Source organism: Notamacropus eugenii, chromosome 5 (genome assembly GCF_028372415.1).
Source record: "Notamacropus eugenii isolate mMacEug1 chromosome 5, mMacEug1.pri_v2, whole genome shotgun sequence".
In the NCBI taxonomy this organism is placed as follows: Eukaryota; Metazoa; Chordata; class Mammalia; order Diprotodontia; family Macropodidae; genus Notamacropus; species Notamacropus eugenii.
Window position 1 is genome coordinate 298,082,963 of NC_092876.1, and position 24,565 is coordinate 298,107,527.

General features: G+C 39.9%; 1 protein-coding gene across 3 annotated transcripts in view; it reads left to right on the forward strand.

The window, feature by feature from the left end:
• The first annotated feature begins 1,122 nt into the window (after positions 1–1,122).
• The window catches only part of MCM6 (minichromosome maintenance complex component 6), a 41,115-nt gene continuing 17,672 nt past the window's right edge, over positions 1,123–24,565 (forward strand). Inside the window, exons 1-10 of one of the 3 annotated variants that reach the window (XM_072613209.1) lie at positions 1,123–1,365; positions 2,923–3,069; positions 6,679–6,789; positions 9,027–9,276; positions 12,382–12,547; positions 12,993–13,138; positions 17,229–17,379; positions 22,424–22,470; positions 22,631–22,725; positions 23,776–23,917. In XM_072613209.1, coding sequence (XP_072469310.1) covers positions 1,259–1,365; positions 2,923–3,069; positions 6,679–6,789; positions 9,027–9,276; positions 12,382–12,547; positions 12,993–13,138; positions 17,229–17,379; positions 22,424–22,470; positions 22,631–22,725; positions 23,776–23,917 — 1,362 coding nt within the window. In that variant the 5' untranslated portion in view covers positions 1,123–1,258. Of the gene's footprint in view, positions 1,366–2,060; positions 2,087–2,922; positions 3,070–6,678; positions 6,790–9,026; positions 9,277–12,381; positions 12,548–12,992; positions 13,139–17,228; positions 17,380–22,423; positions 22,566–22,630; positions 22,726–23,775; positions 23,918–24,565 lie in introns of those variants that run through there. The other 2 variants (XM_072613211.1, XM_072613210.1) reach the window with 2 other exon arrangements.

Below are 24,565 nucleotides of genomic sequence, written 5' to 3' on the forward strand. Positions count from 1 at the left end.
AGTAGGAAAGTCATTCAGACATGATGTACTTCAGGCCATGGGCAGGAAGAACTATGAGAGTCAATGATGTTCAGTTGGAGAGGCCAGCCTTGGACTTGGCATAACCTGGTTTTGCCAAACTTTCTGCTTCTCCCCCTCCTCAATATGTAGAATCCTACATACCAGGGTAAGCATGGATTTCATAGGGAAGACATGGGTTCTTGTTCAAAAATGTCTTATTGGTTTCCTATCTTGAAGTCACAGGCATCGCGATGCAAGGCACAGGCTACCTATGCTATGAGAGGCCCCAGTTATACAAGGATGAAGGATGGACACTTCTAGAAAAGAGCGGGAAGGAGCAGAGGCAGACTACTGCCAGTAAGCCCTTTGCATCTGAGATAAGCCACCAAAACCACAGAAGACTACACCCACTCAAGTTGAAAAAAAGAAGTCGATAACAAGTATAGTTAATCAAAACCAAACACCGCTTGGCCAGTTCCAAAAACATATATCTCATTCTGCATCTTGGACTAGCACCTCTCCGTACTCAGGTGGCTAGCATGCTTTGCTATTGGTATTCTGGAATCATGGTTGCTGATTTCATTGTCTCTTTCTTCCCAGAAGCTCCATTTAAAGAGGGTGCCCAGGCCAACCATCTCTTCATTTCTCAAGAAGCTGCAATCTGGACTCCTCCATGATGCTTCCAGACCTGGTACCTTTCACACACATACGCTGAATCTTGTTCGGCGGCAGAATAATAACTTGAGTCTGTTAGAGGCATTTTAGGGGCGCCGCTCCCGACAGTCCCAGGTTCAAATCCACCCCAAGGCTGCAAGCTCCGGCAAGCTTCTTCAGCTCCTGGGGCCTCGGTTTCCTTATGTGTGAAATGAGGGGGATGACCTGGATAGGTTCCTTCCAGGTTTAGAATTATGATCAATCAGTAAACATATGTAAAACTTCCACACTCGGCAAAGAACCCAGGCAGAGGCACCGGGTAAACTCCCAGAAAGTTTGGAGCCCCGGGGGCGTAGGGGAGAAGAGGCCCCGCCCACAAGCATTTGGCGCGAAAAGCTTCGCCGAGTGGGCGGGGCTCTGAAGGAAACAACTCCTCATTGGCTAGGTTTGGCGCGAAAATCCGGGCCTGCGGGCCAGCGATTGGCTGAGACAGTCTCGTCCGGAGAGCCGGCAGGGAAGACGCCTTTTCTCTCCCGGCCGGGCGAAATTGCGCTTGGCTGATTTGGGGAGGCTCGAGCACCGGCGACCTAGACTGACCGCGGCCATGGACCTAGTGGCAGCTGCGGAGACGGGGGCGGGGACCCCGCACGTGGAGGTCCGCGATGAGGTGGCGGAGAAGTGCCAGAAGCTGTTCCTGGATTTCCTGGAAGAGTGAGTGGGGGGCCTGGCGGAGGGGGAGGGGACTCCCACTGCCTTCGTAACCCGTGCTTGTGGTCCGGGCCCTCCGCCCCGCGGCCCGCGGCCTGGGGTCCGGATCCCCCCGCCCCGCCCCAGGGGGGGCACGCAGGCTGTCGCATCCCCCCTAGCCCATTTTGCTCCGTTACCCTTCCGCTCGTACCCCGAGCCCCTCCCCCGGCAGTGGTTGGGACACTCGGTACCTTGAGGTAAAGCCCCTCGTCCCCGGGCCGGCCCCGTGACCCCAAGACTCCTGGGTCTCTCCCGGTGCCCATCCCCCGCGCACTGTCCTGCCCTCGCTCCTGCCGGGGCACACCACGTTAAGAGCCGAATGTCGGCCGGGCTTGCCCGGGTGGGGAAGACTAGTTCCAGAAGAGGTTTCCGGAGTTTTATGTGGGTTTTTTTGCGTGTCGTGTTCCCCGCGGCCGCTAGGTGGCGCCGTGGGACCGAGTCCAAGTCCTGCCTAGGACTGCCTAGGCCGGCCTCGCGGTCTGGTGGGGCTGGTAACAGTATCCAGCCCTGCGTGCGGAGAGGAGCGGCGGTGAGGGCTGTGAGGGGCGGTCCGCGAGGCCAGGGCCCAGCGCTTGACCTTTCTTTGTCAGCCCCGGTCCCCCGGAGCGTGACTGCAGGGCGGGGACTTGGAAGTACGGACCAGGGCCTCCTCCCACTGTGCTGGCCTGGGGCTAATGACCTGGAGGTACTTTGCGCCCAGCCTTGGCGGGGTGATCTTCTCTGACAGTTGTATCATGTTTTGTCCCTGATGCTCTCATCCCAGGCCTGGAGGTTGCATCTTTGTATCTTCTTCTCTGCAACAAAGAGCCCTGGGCTTGAAGTGGGAGCATTGACGTTCTAAAATGGAAATGATACATTGAAACCTGTGAAAGCCATTTGTAAACTATGAAGCACCCACACTTACGTGTTGCTATTGGGTCAACAGAACCCGTATGTTCAGTACAAGTGATTACTCCCTCCATTATTCAATCCAATGTATTCTGTTTTGTAGAACAGAGAGCAAAAATACATAAATAAAAAAATAACCGTAAATTCTTGTAACCTTTCTGCTTTGTCTTATAAGGCTGGAAAAATTTTTATTCATCTTTGTGTATGTAGGCATCTTGTGAATCTCCCGTTTCCCTTCCCTGCTAAAAGTTGTCAAGGATGCTTTTGATAGTGAATATGTTTATTTCTACCTTGGTTCTAGGACCAGCATTTAAAATATCCTTTATATTTGTGAAAATCAGCTTAGGTAAGCCCCCTTGAGTTTCTGGGTCTTTCCCCTGATCTTAAGAAGTCTTCCATCTTCGTATAATAATATCTGGTACTCCAATTTTTTTTCTCTCCCCTAGCCATTTGGCTTCTGAGCTTCACCTTCTTCCTCCTTAAAATGGGAATAATAATGCTCACGCTACTTAATTTCCAGGACTTGTGAAGAAGGCAATTTTTAGACTTTAGGACACTACACACGTGTGCACCATATGTGTGTGTATCTATGCCCACCTATTTAATTTGATCTGGTCTTGATGTTTCTTACAGATTCCAGAGCAGTGATGGAGAAGTAAAATACTTGCAGCTGGCAGAAGAGTTGATTCGTCCTGAGAGAAACACATTAGTTGTCAGTTTTTTGGACCTGGAGGAATTTAATCAGCAGCTTTCCACCACTATTCAAGAGGAGTTCTACAGGTATGATGTCTTATTAAAAAAAAAAAACCAAAACAGTTTGATTGAGGACAGAAGCCAGAAAAACAGCTGGTTTCTTAGACTTATGGACCTATAAAATGTCAGAGCCAGATGGGGCCTTTGAAGTCAGTCCAAACTCTTCACTTTACAGAGAGGTCTTGGTCAGAAGGTATTCTATTAGTAAGTCACTTATCACTGGAGACATACTTTTCATGAGCTACTAAAAAGTAGGAAGCCCCTAAGAGTAATGCACTGATGCAAACATATCTCACACCCATGTGCCCATGAGTTTTGTCATACTTAGAATCACTCTGTGGTCTACCGAAGTTCCTGTCTTGTTTACAGTTGTTCAAATTTTATATCAGAGAGTTTGTTTCATTTTAGGTATTGAACAGTAACGTAGTATTTACTTTGTCCCCTCACAAAGGTCCCTAGAGGAAAAGAACTGTATATGGGATAGTGTGTGTGTGTGTGTGTGTGTGTGTGTGTGTGTGTGTGTGTGTTCGTGTTCGTGTTCGTGTTCTAAGGGGCCCTCAGGATTTCTTTTCTGTCTACAGAATAAATCAGTTTAAAATGAACATCCAGGGCAACCTTGAAGGAGAAAAGAAGTCACAAAAGGGAAGTGAGTGGGGGTAAAGTCCCCTGCTATTAGTAATGGGGAAGCAACCTTCCCAACACCTAGGCAGCTAGGAGGTACAATGGATAATGTTGGACTTGGGAGTTAGGAACGCGTTAGCTCGGATCATGCCTCAGAGCTTTGCTGGCTATGTGGCCCTGGGCAAATCCTTTAACCTCTAAGCCTCTGTTTCTTTATCTGTAAAATGGGGATAATAATAGCATCTAGCTGTGAGGAAGTCAGGAGGCCTGAGATGAGGAAGGAGAGCCTTCATTCCACTACAAACACAGACTAATAATGGCTAACCCATACATAGCATCTACTGTGTGTCAGGTATTCTGCTGAGTGCCTTACAGTTATATCATTTGCAAAACTTGAAAGTATTATAAGAATCCTAGCTAAATGGTTCTAACCTGGGCTCCATGAACTTTTTTTCCTTAATATTTTGATAACTGTATTTTTATAAAACTATTTCATTATCATTGGTTTCATTTGTAATTCTGTGTCTTTTATTTTATGCATTTAAAAAAATGGAGAAGTGGTCCATAGGCTTCACCTGAGAGTTACTACTTTCCCAGGCTCTTTGTGGGGGCCCTTACCCCACACCCACCTGAGTTGCTTTAGTTGGGGCTGCCAGTTGTAGCAGATGCCTTGCGTCCCTACATGGCTCGGTGATGTGGTGAAGAAGAAAGACACAGGAGGCAGGAGAAGATAGACCAACTCCATTTATTGATCTGAGACAGAAACTGCAAGCCTCCGTGACATTCTGCTTGTCTCCTGCCCTAGTGATTTAATCAGTCTTATCTTAAAGACTGTGAGTCTAGAGGGCATATAGCCCTTGTTTTCTGTAATTCTCTTGTTTGTCTCAGGAGACAGCAACTTGGGGGGGTGGAGAGCCATTCCAGATGATAATGAGCACAGTCTCAAAGAACAGTTTCCCCAAGGTCTATCCTGATCTTGTCAACCGCACTCCACCCTGGCCCTCAACAAGTTGTACTATCAGTAACGACAGTGCAAAAATGTACATTTTAAAACAATATAAAAGGACTAAACCTGGAGTCAGAAGGACCTGAGTTCAAACCCATTTCTAGATTTCTGACCCTTAACAGTAGTGACCATGTGCATGTCATGTAACCTTATCTTGTCTGTAAAATGGGAATCCTGTCTGTAGTGTGAATCTTATGGGGCTGTTGTGAGGTTCAGATGAGATGGAGGAGTTTCACATTTGGAAAGAATTTCCTCATCTCGTCTAACCATGCCCGAAATAAGACACAACATCCCTGATAAGTGGTCATCCAGCTTCTACTTAAGAGATACTTTGAGGGAAAATTAACACCCTCCCCAGGCAGTCCATTCCATTTGTAGGGAGCTCTAGTTGTTGGAGGTTTTTCTTGACATCCAGCCCAGATTTTGTCTTTTTGCTGCTTCTACCCATTGCTTTTAAATTCTTCCCTCCAGGCACAATTAGCCTAATTCTTTCACATGACAGCCATTCAAATACTGGAGGACCTATTTCATATTCCTCTTCCTAGTCTTCTCTGAGGAAAAGAATATTTCTAGGCTGAACATCTGCAGGCCCTTCAGCTGCTCCTTACATAGCAGTGCCTTGGCCTTTAGGTTGCTCTGTAGCTTATCAGCATCCCTTTTAAACTGTGGAACCCGGACCCAAACTCTACATTATGAGAAGTAGTCTGTCCAGAGAAGTGTATGGTTAGCGTTACCTCTTTACTCCTGGAAACAATTTCTCTCAACACTGCCCAAGAGCAGAATAGGTTTGGTTTGGCTTTGGCTGCCATATCACATTACTGATTCATTGAGTTTGCATTCTAATAACAACCCACTTTTCGCACAATGTATGATCTGGTTTTCCCCATCATATATTGTAAAATTGATTTTTTTTTTAAAGTCAAGTAAAAGACTTTAGATATATCATTATTAAATTTTACCTACTAGTTTTACCCCAACATTTTAGTGTATTAGATTGATTATTTATTAAAGATCCTTAGGGCTTTCCACTGAAGACTTTGCAAGTTGATATTTAATCTATTCATGCCAACTCTAGGTCCGAATCCATCTAAATGTACCAGCAAATGTCTAACCTGCCTCTCTCTAGCTTTCCCACCAGAAAATCATGAGACAAATCTTTTTATCAGGAAATATCCCAGATAAGGGTCTGATATCCAAAATATGTGGGCAACATATGTAAGACCAAAAGCCATTCCCCAATAGATCAGTGGTCAAAGGACTTAAGCAAATAAGACTTTGAAGAAGAATTGTAAACTTAACTATTTAAAAGAATGCTCCAAATTGCTAATAATAAGAGAAATGAAAATAAAAACAACTTAAACCCAGCAACTGGACGAAGGTGACAAACAGAAGGGGAAAATGAATAATGTGAAGTAGTTGATCAATGTTCTGCTAAAACCTAGGTATGTTGTATCTTAATTGTTCTGACTTATCAGCTTAGTAATCCTTTCCAAAAAAGATAGGATGATTGTTTAGTACAGCCTGTTCTTAGTGAACCCAACTTAGATCTTTGTGATGATACCTGTGAAGTGCTTTTCATACTTTGAAATGCCATATAAATGTAATTGTTAGTGGCTTTGTTGTAAGAACGATAGTAACCGCAGAAGTATCATTAAAGCCGAGCTGTGGCTGGAGGGTAGGTCACTGACGTTTGTCTAGACTAGTGGTTCTTAATCTGATGTCTATGAACTTGTTTCTTTTAATATATTTTTTATTGCTGTGTTTTAATAGAATTGGTTTCTTTGGAATTCTGTTTATTTTATCCATTTAAAATCTTGGTTCTCCAAAGGGGTCCTAGGGGTTCCTGACACAGAAAGGACTAAGGATCTCTGATCTGGAGAGATGTTCTGGTCAGTTGCTAAGTTGCCTGAGATTGTTCACAGGCTGAAAATTCTTAGTTGGTTCTCCTGACAAGCAGAAGAGAACTTGTTCCACATACATAGGTTATGCTCTGGTTTTCTGTGTTTCAGAGTTTATCCCTACTTGTGCCGGGCATTGAAAAACTTCGTCAAGGATCGTAAAGAAATTCCTCTTGCCAAAGATTTTTATGTTGCATTCCAAGATCTCCCTACCAGACACAAGTAAGAAGCCCAGACATATTTTCCTTTGTTTTTTCTTTATCTCAACATTATTATCATTATTATTATATATTATTTTAGCTTTAAAAATTCACACAGAAGCAAAGTCAGTTAAATTTATTACACTTGAGACTGTAAAATAAACTCAGGTAACTCATTTTAGTTTTGAACAGTCATTTCAGAGGCAATAAATTCTTAACTTAAATGGAGCAAGCAGCTCTTCCTACATACCCATCAGAATGGGGTCCGCTGTATGTGACTGCCACATAACTAGCATACATAATTGTCTAAATAATAATTTTAAAAATGAAGAATGCATGTAATTGTTGAAAAAAAGGCACTCTTGCAAGCAGAAATGATGGGCAAATGCAAGCTAGAGCAATGCAAAGTATGTATTACATATATAAATTGCTGATAAAAGGACATCCTCAGTTCACGTTTTGTGTAATACTTTTAGTATCTACATAGACAGAACTTTCTAAAAATGAGATAATATTTACAAAATATTTAAGTAATGACAGTTCATTAAGTAATTTTTTCCATTTAGTAATACATCATTCTTTTGTAATGATACCATAGAAGAGTGTGTATGGCCTTATGTATAATACACAAAAATCCCAAAACAGTTATTTTTGCTTAATGATATTTTTGGATCATTCCTAAGCTTATAAAGGAAATCTAAGGTTTTGTTTTATATAAAACATTACATGTATTTGAATACTTCAAGGCTCTTTTCTGAGTGCTGTTTATGAACTCTCACCCTTCAAGGGTCTCCCAGGTAGAGTGCAGGCAGGATTTGCAATGTTCATAAAATTCTTCCTTCATTGTATAGTTTTTGCTCGATGCATTTACTTGAAGTAGAAAGTGGCTAATTTGCTTCCTTTTTCTTCCTTTCCCTCCCTCCCTCTCTCTAACAGAATCACCTCATCATAGGTGTCCAGTGATCTGTTGTTTTACTAAAGGAGCTGGGCCATAAACAAATAAGCTAATGTCATTTAATTCTGCTTAACTTTAAACTGTAAAATGCTTTTGTAAAGATAAAGAGAGGTTATGTAGAAGGCCAAAACTCTTTAAGTATTAAGTCATTTTTTAAAAAGTCACAAAAACACAAAAATGTACTTACTACTAGTAGTCTTTGTTTTTTGCAAGTTGCTGCATTATATCTTTCTACAAAGATAATTCCAACCTGTCAACCCTGACCTGAGGATTACCTAGCCCTTACTCATATACTTTAGAATTCTGGAACACTTTTCTTCTGGATATACATATATTTCATTATAAAACCCAAGAAAAAGCTGTTTTAAGATTTGTGATTCCTTTGCTTTTTCTTTGGAATAAAAGAAGTCTTTTAAACAGCAACTTATTAGTTACTAAATGGTGTACATGTTGCTCATTTAAGGCAGTTTATCCTAGACCATTTTGGACAGTCGCTGTCCTTGTTATAGTGATAGAATATGTAAGTGTATATAATGAGATTAGTGCTAGACACTAGTAGAAAGATGTCTGCACATGTGTATGTATGTATGTATTTTTGTTTGCTCTGTAAGTTGAGTTTTTAAGTTGCTCTTATTAGAACTGTGGAGAAAAGCTATTTTATTAAATTTAAGAGAAAGCAAATTTTCATTTTTCATGCAGGAGGAAACTGGTACTAGGCCAGTCTGTTGTCCTGTAATTTGAAAAAGACTTTGATACTAATAAGTGAAGTAAGAGGAGATGAAAGGAATGATGGCAACTTCAGAAATCAGTGGCAAGATTTATCTGAGTCAGTAGAGCTGACAGTGGACAAGACTTGGAAATAGTGTCATTTTGCAAAGGAATTTGAGGGTTATGTTGAGTTTGTGGAAATTGAGATGCACCTATAAAATCAGTCAACCATTAGGCATTTATTAAGAGCCTGCTATGTATTAGGAACACTGCTACATGCTGGGGTGCCAGAGGAATGAACAAATCTTAAGAATGACACAATCCCTTCTCTCAACTGGATATTGATTTCCAAATTTGAAAAGTTTTCTAAATTAACTTATTTTCTGTCACAGATATGAAATATTTCATTTGCTTCCCTTTTACATTGAAGTAAAGCATGATTCACAGTAGTTTGTGACTTAGGGGATGAAGGTAGAGGAAGGAATAAACTAGAGAAAGTTGCATTGACGAGGAAGAATTTGTGTTTTTGTTAATTTAGTTGGGAAATTCTCCTTGGGCAGTGAGTGACTGCCGAGAAAACATTTCTCCTTTTACAGAATTCGCGAGCTGACTTCATCCAGAATTGGCTCGCTCACACGTATCAGTGGGCAGGTGGTCCGAACCCACCCAGTGCACCCAGAGCTTGTAAGTGGTACTTTCTTTTGCCTGGACTGTCAGACAATGATCAAGGACGTTGAACAGCAGTTCAAATACACACAGCCCAGTATTTGCCGGAATCCGGTGTGTGCCAACAGAAGAAGGTTCCTGCTGGATACCAACAAATCAAGATTTGTTGACTTTCAAAAGGTATTCTTTTTGGTTAATTCCATTGTGTGTCAGTAACTTCTAGACCCCTAAAAAAATTTTTATTTGGGGTGGCGGCAGTGTTTGTTAAGTTCATTTTGCCCATGAGGTTACCATTTACATATTTGATAAACCCTGTGTTAGTTTTTTTTATATTTATTTAGGTGTGGACCTGTGATTTCATTGGTGTGGGAGAATTTCAATGTAGAAACTACCTCTACTAATAATGCTACTCCTCTGTGATTTGTAGGCTGAGAGAATTGTCTTGAGGCAATGAGTAAAGTCACACAGCTAGTATGTGTCACAGGGAAAACTTGACTCTAGGTCTTCTGACTCCAGGGCTAATCCTTTACTCACTCCTCCAGACTGTTGGGGTGTTCAGGGAGGGCTGGCCCCTTGGGGCTGCTCGCCTACCTTTAGTGTCTACCTGTCACCTAACTCCCACTTTTGGCTCCAAGCAGCTGTAGCATGTATATGAAACTGTCTCAGAAGATGGGCTAAACCAGTTTGAAGGTAGGCAGCAGATAGGTTTTAACACACCCTTTGTTGAACTGGGGATGTCTGCCTTCCTCAAGCATGTAAAGACTTCTCCTGGTGGAATGGGTCAGTGAGAGCAATTTGTTCCAGTAGCCATGAAGGCTGTTGAAACAGGCATTGAAGATGCCACGGTCATCCACTTCATTCTAGGCCACTGTTAGTCATCCTGATTTTTGTCTTGCCCCTGGACTTCAGTGACTAGAAAAGAGAGTGAGGCTGATGACTTTGTACAACTATGTACCAACCCTACTAAGCTGATACTGAGGTTCATCTGTGAAATACACTGCTATAGTTTGATGAAAGGGGGCTGAGTTAGGAACCAGAAAACCTGTTTCCAAGTCCTGGATTCAACAAGTGCCATGCCAGTGACCATGGGCAGGTTACTTCACTTACTCTTAAAACTAGTCTCTTGATGGCAAAATGAATAATAGCATTATTAATCCAGTTTACATATAAGTCAAGACATTACCCATGATATCAGAAACAAAGGACAAACAACCATTGGCCATTTTTCTGTCTAGTAATTTAAATCAGAATTATTTGGATTGTTAAGGGGTTCTTTGTTAAACTTCAGGGTTGTTTGTTTTTTAATTTTTAAAACTATTTTAATATACTAAAGTATTGACAAGGATTTATTTAGAATGGCAGACCATAATGCCTTTTCTTTGTTGAAAAGAATAGCTATTATGATAATTTTCTAAGCTTGTAATCAGGAAATTCATAAGATTTAAGACTTGGTATAATTGGTCCATGAGAATATGAAATCTGATTTCTTATGAGTAGTCAGAAAAATAATGTGACAGGTATTAACTTTTTCTGTAAAGGAGTTATGGTCTGTTCTGGTTAACCCTGGCCAGTACCCTAAATTTTGTATCAGTCGGCAGTAAATATTCTTGGTTAAATTCCCTTTGCTTCCCGTTGACTCAAGCAAGAAGCATTTTAAAGTTTCTATTTATTGTAAAGAATTTAATAATGAATTCACCTAGTTATTTAAGATTTACAGGATGCTTTTTTTTATACCCTTGTAAAATAGGTAATACAAATAACTATTATTCCTATTTTGTCACTGAGAGACTAATTTTAAGAGTAAGCTAAGTAACCTGCCCATGGTCACCATCCTGGTACTTGGCTGGATCCAGGACTTGAAAACAGGCTTTTTTGGTTCCTACCCCAGCGCCCCTTCATCAAGCCACACCAGCATATTTCACAGGTGAACCTCAACATCAACTTAGTGGTATTGGCACATAAACACTTAAAGAAAAATTCCTACTAACATGGGAATAATGGTTAAAGCAGTCCTAAACTAGCAGAAATAAATATTTGTTTGTTTTAATTTAGACTACGTTACAGATTGATAGATATTTTTTGGTTCTGTATTAAGGTTAGTTGGTATTTCTCAAGTAGCATGGTGTCTGGTAGTTGTAGAAGGTAGACCAGAAGCATAATAATTGCAAATTATTAGTAAAGAGGAAATCAACTTAGAATTAAACACTTAACTGTAAATTGATAATGCACAAAGTAGAGAATCTATAGAGGGATAATCAAGAATTGAATATACTTAACAGGATTAAATCAAATGTTTCTTTGGGGTAAGTTTCTCTTCTCAGCAGTCATATAGTTTACTGGCAGTAATTGGTGAGAATGATTGAAACTAATAGGGTTGAACTACTAAGTTTTGGTTTCTTGGCATACTTTTGTCTCCTACTCTTTGGAATAGAACAAGTAAATTTGATTTCTTGCTTTTTGTGTGTGTGTGTGTTCTTTTCCAGTTACCCTTGATTTCATTCATTCGTGAGATCCGGCCATAATTCAATTGTTTTTCTCATAATTACACTATTTTCTTATCGTTATCAGTTTGGTAGTAATCAACTTGGATTCCTCAATGCCTAAACTGTTATCAATAAAAAGGGCCCCGATTTCCTTTTGATTTCTTAATGAGTTAATAACCAGGTAAAATAACTTTACAGTTTCTAAATGCCTGAGTTTTTATCCTTATAAAGGCAGAATTTTCCATGTTTACCTAATTTTTCTCAGCTGTCTGATCATTTCTTGGGACTGATTCATCATATTTGACAGAATACAAATGATTTTTTAAAATAAAAGATTTCTTACCTTTTATTCTTGTTAGAAGAATCCCTTATTGAAAGAGTGAGGTGAAATTTCTTTGTTTTGATTTGTTTTTAGAGACTGGGTCCCCTTGTCTCATGTAGGTCAGAAGTGCATTGGCCACTCAAGGGCCTAACCCCACTGCTGATTTGCCTAGAAGGTTTGACCCACTCCATTTCCAACCTGAGCACATCCTTAGGCAGCCTGGTGGTCCTCCCCTTTTCCCACCTTCAACCCACAAACTCCCCATATAGATTTAGTTTAAACACATGATCAGTTTTAGACCTGTTGCTGACCAAGACCTCTGAACTCGGGATCCGCAGCCTCCCCCAGTAGCTGGAATTACAGTGTGTAGCCCCATGCTTGGCCAAATGCCCCAGCTTAGGAAGAAAGTTTTCTACAAAGTGGAATTTAAAAGTTACCTCATTTTGTGTTAAGACACAACAATTTTTTGTCCTCATGTAGGTTCGTATTCAGGAGACACAGGCTGAGCTCCCGAGGGGGAGCATCCCCCGTAGCTTGGAGGTCATCTTGAGAGCTGAAGCTGTGGAATCAGCACAGGCTGGTGACAAATGTGACTTCACAGGCACTCTGATTGTTGTCCCAGATGTTGCGAAGCTTAGCACCCCAGGTATGGGATTCCCATTAAGGGATGTTGGGTTCTCTTGATGTTTCTCACTCTTGTGTAAGTCAGTCGGGAATCATTTATTAAGTGCTCACTGTGTAGCCACCATTCTAAGTGATGGGAATATAAGAGAAAGGAAAAAGACAGTCCCTGCCCTTGAGGTGCTCACAATCCAGTCTAATTGTTTGAATGTAGCTCTAAGTTTTCCAGCTTATAGGTTATGCAGGTACTTCTTTTCTGCTTATCTCTTGTCTGTTCATTAAAGGGTTGGTAGGAAAAGGGGATGAGGCTTAAACACTGTCTGTAAACAACAGAGATTGAAGCTATTAGCCAAAAGGAGATTTGGAGAAGGATAGATTTCATTTATCTGTGTAGCTCTCATTCCTTGATTAGTTTAGTTAAGCCCTAGCTCAAAGAGCTGTCTTAAGGTCAGTTACCTTTTTTCTTCCAGGGGTTCGTGCAGAGACAGATTCCCGTGTCAGTGGTGTTGATGGATACGAGACAGAAGGTGTCCGAGGCCTCCGGGCTCTTGGTGTTAGAGATCTCTCATATAAGCTGGTCTTCCTTGCCTGCTATGTTGCACCAACTAATCCAAGGGTGAGTTGTATTTTTTTTTTATTCTCAAAGATGTACAACGCTGAATTGTTTCTTGGACAAGGGACCAAGCCCCTTGACCCTTTCTGTGTATGGAGGTATTACTTGCCTTACTCATATTGAGGGTTTTTTTGTTTTTGATTGTTTTGTCTTTCTTTGAATCCCTAGTGCTTAGCACAATCCCTGCACATAGTGGATACTTAAAAAATGCCTCTTTATTTAGCATGATTCAACTGTAAGTGGGGTTTATCTAGGAGTTATTTCATGATTGATGTTTGATTATTGAGTATTTTTTGATTGTCTAATATTGAAACCATTGTCCTGTTTCCCATTCTGTTTCCTGAGGAGAATTTTGGTTTGTTATTAAAAAATTTCTCTTTTTTAAGTATAAATTTAACATGGTTTGGTTCCTTAGTTCTCCTTTCCATTTATCAAATTCAAATGTATCACTTGGTGATACTAGACAAAATTATTTAAGCAGATCTTTTTCAGGAGAAGCTTGTAAACTGAGATGACATTGATCGAAATGACCTTAAAAAGGGCACATGGTGAAATTATATTTTGTGCAAGAATGTCATAGGAATTGGGTGTTTAGGGTAGGACTAATGAGAGTGTGCTTCGTTAATTAGGAAAGACTGTGGAAGAGGTGACGTTAAATATCCAGCTATACTTATTATTTCTCATTTGTGGAAAGGGAAGGAGTTGGTGGTATTGTGATTGTCTCTCAAATGTCTGTGGTTAAACCTAATTTGAACTCTGGGTTTCAGGTTTTCATTGTGTGCTTGAGATCACATTGCTTCAAGCATCAATGCCGTCAGTTAACAAGCAGTTATTAAGTGTCTCCTTTTAATGGGGAATATGAAGAAAGATCAGAACAGTCCCTGCTCTCCAAGAGCTCATGTATCCAACGGGAATCAGCATGTAACCCAGTAATGACATGTAGGATAGAGAGTAGATGGGGGTGATTTCAGAAAGGCCTCCTATAGAAGATAGACCTTGAGTCCTCAGAGAAGCCAGGAGCATGCCAGGGTAAAGGCACGGTGACAAAAAAATGGAGATGTCATGGGTTTAACTGTCAACTCTACGTATGTGACGCCCAGATCTACAAATCCATCCTGTCTCTTTCCTTCAGCCTTAGATCACCAGTTGCTTATTCGATTTGTCAAACTTGATGCCCCAAAAACATTTAAACTCAACATGTCTAAAACTAACCTCAGACTTTTCTATTTCTGTTCAAGGCAGATATCCTACTAGTGTTTTAGGTTTATATTCTCAACATTGCCCTCTCACCATCTGTCCAGTGTCCATTTTTACCTGCACAGCATCACTAACACTCCCACCTTTTCTTTCCACTAGCACAACCACTACCATAATTCAGGCCCTCATCATTTCTGGCCCTGATTATTTGTTACCTCCTAGTTCGTCTCCATGCCTCTAATTTTTCTCACCACTCTAGCCCATTCAACCTATGCTGCCAAAGTGATTTTTCCTTAAGTTACTTGATCTCTCTAGATCTCATTTCTCAACTGTAAGAGGGCAGAGTTGCATTAAATGGCCTCTTGAGTTTCCTTCCAGTTCAAAGCCTAGAGGGATTAAATACTTAAATGAAGATCTGACCATGGTGCTTCCCTATTCAGAAATTACAGTGGTGTCCCATTAACTTTAGAATAAAAGTTAAATTCATGTATTTAGCTTTTAGAGCTGTAGGTAACCTGGTCCCAACTGACCTTTTCAGGCTCATTGGACATTATTCCATCTTCCACAATCTGTGATCCAGCCAAATTGGTCTTTCTGTCACTTAGGACACCGTATCTTATCTCTCATTTCCATAGCTTTGCATTGGATGCCTCCTATTCTTGGAATGGCCTCACCTCTGCCTTCCAGCTTCCCTGCTTTCTTCAGAGAGCCCCGTCTTCCTTTAAGATTCACATCAGACACCCTCTTTTGCAGGAAGCCTTTCTTGATCCCATATTACCTGGTATTTACCTACTTTGTGTGTATATATGTATTCTAACTTCATACTTATGCTGTATGTTAGATACAGTTGTCTTCTACTATTAGAATGTAAGCACATTGAGTAGGAATTTCATTCTTTGTACCAGCATCTCGAACAGTGCCTGGCACATAATAAGCACTTAATTAAATACTTACTAGTTGATTGAAGGAGATAGCTTATGAAGAGGTTTAAATGTCAAACAGGAGACTGTGCAGAGAGCCAGTGGAGTTATTGAGTAAGGGAGCCACTAGAGTTCTTTTTACGTAGAACTCTCTTGCTACTGCCTCGTAGCAGTATTACTGGGTCATAGGGTCATGATTTAATAGCTTTTTTGGTCACAGTTACAAAATTTTTTCCAGAATGACTGGACTAGTTCACAGTTGTACTAATAGGGCATTAATGTCTCTGTTTTCCCTCTAGCCCCCTCCAGCTTTTGTCATTTTCCATTTTTATAGACTTTGCCAGTCTAATGGGTGTGATGTAGTACTTCTGAGTTGTTGTGATGCTCCTTTCTCTAATTTCCTTTCATTGTTAATCTTAGATGAGCATAAATCACATAGTCCTCTTCTTCCTCCCCATCTCCTATTTTTTGCACCCTTCCATTCTATAATTTAGTTGCATAAAAACATTGTCCTTTGGCAGGGTTTTGGAAAGTTTGTTTCAGGTCTGTTTCTCCCCCATTATTTCTCTTTGATTCCTGCTTTCGCTCTTGTCTCCTGGTGTATTTTCAGAAAGAAATTGCTTTGTTTCTGTGTTTGTTCACCTATTCTTGTTTGTTTGAGAAAGGAGTGCTTTTTTATTGAATACCCATCATTTTTCATTAATGTTTAGGCTTAAGTCTGCAGTACTTGTCACTTTGGGTTCTGTCTTGTTCTCCTTTGTTCTTCAGAACATATTCTGTTCCTTCCTGTGGTTTCTGGTGGATTCAGAATAGTCTTTTGTTATTCAAGCTTCCTTTCTTTTATATTTGAAAGTTTTTCTACTAGTCACTTGCACAAATTCTTGTTTGTCTTTTAAGTTGAAGTACTGTGCCTCACAGGACTTTCATTCTACAGGGAACCTATGGATTCTTTCAACTGGCACATTGTTGTCTGTGAGCAGAAGTTCTGGAGAGTTTTCTTGTACTGTGAGATGAAGTTTTTTTTGACTTCTATTCTTCTGGGAGATCTGTCATCCTTAAGTTGTCTTGGAGATAAGCATGATTTGTTTGTATGAAGATCATCTTTTAGCCGTGTTGCTTTTTGGCTTCTCTTTTTCCAGATAGTCTTTCATGTTGTGTGTTTGCATCCCAATGACTTATCAGTTCTCTGGCTCTTTTGTGGCACAGAGAGCCATAACATCCAACATAGCACTATTGCATCTTCAGCAAATTTCTGCCATTTGGGACTTGGCACTTTGAGGCACTGGTAGTAGGTTGAGAGTTGGGGTATGAAGTTGAACTCTGTTGCAGGCCCATGAATCTGCTCTTACAGGCCCCAGTGGGTGGTAGGGGAAGAAGTCCTGAGTGAGCTTATTGTTAGGGGTTAGAGATTAGCCTTTTCTGTTGTTCATTCATTGAATTTTTTCTTGTTTGGGTTCTTGGTATCCTAGACTGGAGAAAGCTGAAATTGCATTGCCTCTTGCATGTGATTCCTATTTTGGGGAGATTTGAGAGGTTAGTGCAAATTGGAGAAAATATCCAGTCTTCCATCTTCTGGAGTTAAGTGTGATGTGGAAGTCCACATTCATCTTTCCAATACACGTTGTATTCCCTGTGCACTTTTATAACTGTGCAAGTATGTGTGTACATGTTATATTCCCCAATAGAATGTAAGTTTCTTGGGGGCGGGAATATTTCGCTTCTCTCTGTATCCCTTTGTGCCTAACACATAATACACACTTATTAAATGTATCTTAATTGGCTGGTTTGTTTTTTTTTTTTTTTTACTGGAACTTCACAGCTTCCAGATTCCTGCTTTCACTTTCCAACTGAGGGGTTTTTGTTTTTTTTGGCTAAGCAAGTGATGTTCCATCTCCCTCCCTTCCTTATGCTCCTGTCACATATCATATTGGGTTGTCATTACACTAACACTTGATTTTTAAATTTTTTTTTTTAAGTTTGGTGGAAAAGAGCTCCGAGATGAGGAACAGACAGCTGAGAGCATTAAGAACCAAATGTCTGTGAAGGAGTGGGAGAAAGTGTTTGAAATGAGTCAAGATAAAAACCTTTACCATAATCTCTGTACTAGCCTTTTCCCAACTATCCACGGTAAGACTTAAAATGTTTATTGCAATACTGTTGTGCTTATTTTTAAAAGGAAAGGAATCATATCATGGAGGCACCTACGTGACAGTGTTCAGAGGACTAGGCCTCACGTCAGAAAGATTTGAATTCAAATCCGTTCTCAGACACTTACTAGCTCCGTGACCCTGGCTTGAGCAAGTCACTTAACCTTTTAACTGTCTTAGTTTCATCTGTAAAATGGGGGTGATAATAATAGCGTTTATTTCACAGGGTTGTCATGAGAATCAAATGAGTTAATATATATGTAAAGCACTTTGCAGACCCTAAAGCACTTTTTTTCCTTAAAGAAATTTCTTACTATGGAGATTTCATGCCCTCTTGGTAAAACTCATGTTCTGTACACCTTTGACAGTTATAAATTAAAATTCCTACTGCTATATTTTCTTGTGTTTCTTATCCTCAACTGAAGTGGAGATCAGCAGATTACTGTCACTCAAAAACACTCCTTCATTTTCAAGATATGATTAACTCTTCTCACTTTCCTCATATTCCCTCCCACCCTGCCCCCCCTCTCCACTTTCTCTTCTGGAGTGCCCATGGATTGAGCCAAGAGCTTGTAAGACTGTTGGATTTTCCTTACGGGTGTGCTTTTAATCATTTTAAATAGTCTTTTCTTTCCAAGTATCTAATCAGGGAAATTGAACATGGATCATAGATTTAGAATTGGAAAGAAAGGACATTAGAGGATCTAGTCTAACCTTCTCTTAGATAAGGAGCTGAGGCAAGGAGAGCTAAAGTGATTAGCCCAGGGTTACCATGGTTGAAGACTATGTCATTGAGTGGCATAATTTAGTTTGAAAATTGAAATTTCTCTGATGGTTTTAGGTTTGACTGATTGTGTGTGAGTTGTTAATTGGAGAACTTTTTGTCTTGAATTATCTTTTTTTCTTAATCACAGACATTTAATTACTCTGATGACAGCTAAGTTAACCCAGAGGCATATTTTTCTTTCTTAGCACAGTTTAGAATAATTCAATTTTTGTTGCTTGTTTTCTTCCTGTAAAGATTTGTTGAACACTTAGAAGAAAGCTCATATGAATATATTTGGAGTATTTGTGCCTAGTGAGGTATCTAATTAGTCCTTTTACTGAAATCGTCCTCCAGTTCTTTATCATAGAGTGTAGGTAACCCTGGATTCTTTTGTTAAATTTTATTTCTCTTTCAGTTAATAAGCTTTAATTTTTTTCTCCCTCTCAGTTCCTCTCTTCCTTATTTCTAAGGAAAAAAAAATACCTTTGTAACAAATACACAAAGCAGATTCCCACGCTGTCCATGTCCAAGACTAGAGAGATCAAAATCTGCATCCTGAGTCTGTTGCCTCTTGGTCAGGCCTGTGAGTGTCATGCTTCATGATAGGGTCCTCTGCAGTTACAGTTTTCAATCTTTGGTAACCCTGGGCTAATCACTTTAGTTCCCCTTGCCTCAGCTCCTAATCTGTGAAAGGGGGGCTGGACTAGATTCTCTAAGGTCCTTCCTTTCCAGTTCCAAATGTACAAAGCATTTACCAAATGCTGCTTTCAGGCTTTCTTATGAAATAATGTATTCAAAACCCTTTGTAAATCTTCAAGCACTGCATAGGTGTAAGCTGTTGTTTTTTATATTTTTTTATGTCAGTCAGTAAACATTTATTAAGTACCTGCTCTGTGCCAGGTACTGTGATAAGTGCAAAGATACAAAGACAGGTGAAAGACAGTCTTTTAATTACAAATCAGCTATATACTGGATAAGTTGGAAATAATCAAAAGTGAAGGTATAAGAATTAAGAGCAATTGGGAAAAGCTTCTTGTAGAAGATGAGATTTTAACTGGGACTTGAAGGAAGCTGGGGAGGTGAAGAGGCAGAGATGAGAAGGGAAAGTGTTCTGTGCTTGGGGGACAGCCAGGGAAAAGTCACAGAGCTGGAAGATGGAGGAGCAGCAATGAGGAGGTCAGTGTCACTGAATCGAAGAGTATATAGGAAGGGGTATAAGGTTTAAGAAGACTGGAAAGTTAGGGGGTAGGCAGGTTATTAAAGGCTTTGGATGTCAAATAGAATGTTTTTAGAATACTTAATCCTGGCAGTCCTAGGGAGCCACTGGAGTTTATCAAGTGTGTGTATTTAGAGGGGTAAGGGGAGGGAGGATTAACAGGGTGAGACCAGGGCTAAAAAGGCCTCAGGACAGAGGATGCATCATAACGTAGTAGGTAAGCACTGGACTTGGAGTGCGATCCCACCTTTGGCATTTCTCTAGTTACATGTCTCAACAAGTCACTTAACCACTTTTAGCAATTCTCACAGACTTACCTATCTTAAATTATAGACAAGACACAAGGAGTTTCCAAACTGATGAAATCATACATTCTTGATGTACTGTTGATTAAAGAGGGTCGCTGGTCCCATCGCTGTGGAGGTTCTGACCACCCATACTGATCCCAATCCATCCATGCCTTCTTATCCACATATTTCTGTAAATCATCAATAAAAGAGCTAATGAGACACTAGAGGCCTTTCTCTAGGTCTCACTAAGAGATATCAGTTCAACAGTATGGTTGTCTGTATTTTAAAATACAGACTTTAAAAAATTAGAATATGTTTTTAGTTAACGAACATTTATTTTCTCCCTCCTACTCCTTCTCATCTCCCTCAAAATAATAGAAAACTTTCTAACAAATATACCTAGTCAAGCAAAGCAAATTCCCATAATGGTCTTGTCCAGAAAGGATTGTCTCAAGTATATGTGAATCTGTCATTTCTCTGTTAAGGGGCTGGTATTGTGCTGAATCACGGCTCCTCTGGAATTGTAATTGGTGACTGCATTCATCAGTGTTTAAGGATCTCAGAGTTGTTTGTCTTTGCAGTGTTATTGTATAAGTTGTCATTTTGATTCTGTTCATTTTCTCAGGTTTCTCCAGAACTGTTCTTCATCATTTCTTACAGCTTAATAGTTCATATGAACATTTGGACATTTTTTTGTGTTTCAACCATAGGGTTGGGTTTCCACCTGCTGCAGTAAGTTGGCCAGTTAGGTTAGATGAAGCAGACTAATTTATGGCACCATTTCTAGCCCCTTCCTCACGCCAGGAGCGTGAGCAGTATGGCCCTTTAAAAAGGCTATTCAGGTACCCAGGGGGTTGCTGCTTCAGTCCAGTGGCCTTGTATATAGGGTTGTGACTGCAGCTCCCAGTATAAGTATCCGTACCTGCCACATTGTCGCTTGTCTGTCACCACATGACTTCTGCAGGTTGTGCCTTCCAAGCTTATATTGGTCTGATCAGCCACAGTATGCTGCACATTGACCCCAACATAGTCCTTTTGGTCCTCTTTGACTATGAAAGACAACCCAGTGGTACAATAGTATTCCATCAGGTTCATTTACTTATTGTTCTGTTTCCCAGTTGACAGGCACCTCCTGAGTTTTCACCACTACAAAAAGAGCTTTTATCAATATTTTTGTACATGTAGGATCTTTTCTTCTTTCTTTATTCTCTTTGGAGTATAAGCCTAGTAGTATTATTGGATCAGAGGGTTTAGTAACTTCAGTAACAATATTTAGCAACTTTTTAAGCATAATTCCAAATTGCTTTCCAAAATGGCTGGACCAGTTCACAGCTCTGCCAGCAATGGATTTATGTGCCTGTTTTCCAGAGTCCCTCAACCATTTGTCATTTTCCCTTTTCCTTGTCTTTGCCAGTCTGATAGGTGTGAGGTGAAGTTTGGAACTTTAAGAGTTGCTTTAATGTGCATTTTTCTAATTAATACTTCGGAGTATTTTTTCCCATATTTTATAGATAGCTTGGATTTCTTCCCTTGAGAACTATCTGTTTATACCTTCGACTTTATCAGTGGAGAAATGCCTCTGGCTATCTGTTTGACTCGTTCATGCATATTTATCCTATGTTCCATTAGTCCTCAGAGTCTATAAGTAGAGCGGGGAGAACTTTGTCCCAGGCTGGAGAAATTTAGAACTCCACTGACCTCCCTTGTCTTCTTCTTAAGAAATGGAAAACTGATGACTGGATAGAGCTGTGTAAACCTGGGAAGTGACAGGATGTTAAGAGACTAACAATTTAAACTGATTGATTTGAGGTGGAATTTGAGTCTCTTTAATTTGTATTTCTCTAATTATCAGTAATTCAGAGCATTTTTTGTATGGTTGATAGATTGTATTTCTTCTCTTGATATCTGCTTGATCATATATTTTGATTGTTAATTGGGAATGCCTGTTAGTCTCATAAATTTGAATCTGTTCCTTATCCTAGAAATGAGACTTTTGTCGGGGAAACTTGCTGCAAAAATGTTTCCCAGTTGACGTTTCTCTTCTAATTGTAATTACATTGGATCTGTTTCTCCAAAAACTTTTAAATTTCATATGTTCAAGATTGTCCATTTTATCTTTTATGATTCTCTCTGTCCCTTGTTTGGTCCTGAATTCTTCCTAACTTATTGATAGGTCAGAAAAGTAATTTCTTCTTTGCTCCTCTAATTTGTTTATGGTGTGACTTCTTATATCTTAAGACATGTCTCTATTTGGAGATTATCTTGGTATATAGTGGGAGGTGTTAGTCAAAACCTAATTTCTGCCAGAATGCTTTTCAGTTTTCCCAGCAGTTTTTGTCTGTAGGGTCTTTGGATTTATCGAATACAAGATTATTGTATTTGTTTGCTTCTCTGTTGTGGGCCTGATCTGTTCCACTGATCAACACCTTTATTTTTGTCCAGTACCTAATCTAATCCTTCCTTTCACACCAGCACTAAACTGAGCCCCTCACTCTTATCCCCTTCCTATTTAAACTCATCTTTCCATTACCTTTTGGAGCACTGCTGTTGTGATTCTTTGGAGACTGTTATGTATTGTGGTTCACAGCCCTATATAACATCACTGGGAGAATGTTATGAAAAAGATAAGTTTTAGTGGCTGGAAGTAGCATTGGATCAGTTCAAGCACTACACATTTTCCCAAATAAATCTGAAAAGTGCAGCCTCTTTTCTGTCTTTTATTTCACCGAGAATTTCTCTCTTTCCCTTTCAGGTAACAATGAGGTAAAGCGGGGTGTCCTTCTGATGCTCTTTGGAGGTGTTCCCAAGACAACAGGAGAAGGCACCTCTCTGAGAGGAGATATAAATGTTTGCATTGTTGGTGACCCCAGCACAGCCAAGAGCCAATTTCTCAAGTAAGCATCTGTAGCTATAGTGAGGCAGGGATAGAAAGCAGCCTTTTTGTTTAGAGGATTGCTAGGTTATCAAGACAACAGGAGAAGGCACCTCTCTGAGAGGAGATATAAATGTTTGCATTGTTGGTGACCCCAGCACAGCCAAGAGCCAGTTTCTCAAGTAAGCATCTGTAGCTACAGTGAGGCAGGGATAAAAAGCAGCCTTTTTGTTTAGAGGATTGCTAGGTTATCTGAAATGTATTCTCTATGTCTCATGATAAGGAAAAGGAAATAGGGGGAAGCATACGTTAGATTGGAAAATAATACTCAGGAAAATGTTATATACTCTTAAGGTATATACTTAGGTGGAGACAGTCCATGTATATAATGAAGAAGACCCCAGGCTTAGAAATCTTGGATTCAGTCCCAGCACTGACACCAGTTATATGACTATGGAAAAATCTAATCACCTCTTTGAATTGTGTTTTAGCCACTTGTAAAATAAGGGAAATAATATTTATGATACTTAGATTTTTTGTGTGTGTGAGAATTACTCAGCCATTCTTAAAACTTTAAAATATGGAGGTATCATCAAGCTTCCATAACTTTTTCTTGCTCTAGAGTTTCATGGTCAGGTGTTAACTACTTGAAAGTGCCACTGACCATAATATTGTAGTCACAGATAGAAATTTGGAAGGGGCCTTGGAGGCCTGTAGAGGTGGTCGTACAGGTAATAACAGCTAGATGCATAGCATTTGAACCCAAAGCCAGTACTCTTTCGTCCCCCCATGCTTCTCATCTGGATTGATTTTTAGATGAGAAAGTAGGGGTTCTAAGCTAAATGAAATTTTTTATGTTTTCTAAGAATTATGTTGCTTTTAACGTGTGAATGCTATTGTATTTGGTTCTCTTGATTAAATATGTCCTCAGAATTGTGTTTTCTTACTCTTAAAATCATTACACTGTCCTTGCATTAGTTTCAGCTTGTTATTTGAACAGACTAAGTTAAAAACCATTTAAAAGGCCAAGGAAAACTACTTATAATGTAAGTATCCCCCACCCAGTCTATGTGTGGGCTTTGTCCTCTGTGAATAGACTATACTCAATGTCTTTGCTCTCAGATATTCTAGAATGTCATAATTCTTAATTATCATAACCACTCTTACTCCTGGAAAAGTTTCTCAGGATTATAGACTAATCTGGAGCCTTTCTATCTAATGCCCTTGAATAGGCATGTGGAGGAGTTCAGTCCCCGAGCTGTATACACCAGTGGTAAAGCCTCCAGTGCTGCTGGCTTAACTGCAGCAGTGGTGAGAGATGAAGAATCCCATGAGTTTGTCATTGAGGCTGGAGCTCTGATGTTGGCTGATAATGTAAGCAATGGTTTTAAATCCTTAAATTTAAAAATTAGAGAATCAACCTGTCATGATAGGAATTAGAGAAAATAGTGCCTGCTTTTGGTTTATGATTGTTTTCTTAGAATAGGTTAAGGTTGAAAAGTTGGAATAAACAAAATATTTTTTCTTAAGATTTTCCTCAGAAAAGGCCCAAAGGTGATTTTTAAATTGTCCTAATTTAACAGTCTGACAAAATTATTATGTAGTGCTGTATAGTGTTCTTTGCTGTATCCTGATAGGTTTGTGAAAAGCCAGTATTTTCTACCATTTTAAATTTGTTGCCCTTTTGTGTGAGCCAGTATATAGAAGAAGTATGTCTCTCCTTACTCAGGCATCTCTCAAATCACTCTCATAAAATTGGACGTGTTTTTAAATAACTACTGATCTATAAAAGGCCAAATAGTATCTAAATGGTCCAAATGGTCTACTTGAATTGAGTTCAAATTATGCCTTGGACACAGACTAGCTGTGGTTATAAGCAAGTTACTTAATCCCTCAGTTTCCCAGGACTCTATTAAGGCTATAAATTACAGGTGATTTGCCAGTCTGCCCTGGTAGGGGTTTCCCCACACTTAAATCACAAGGTCTGACCCAAAAAAAAGAGGGGGAAGCTTGTTTATGTAG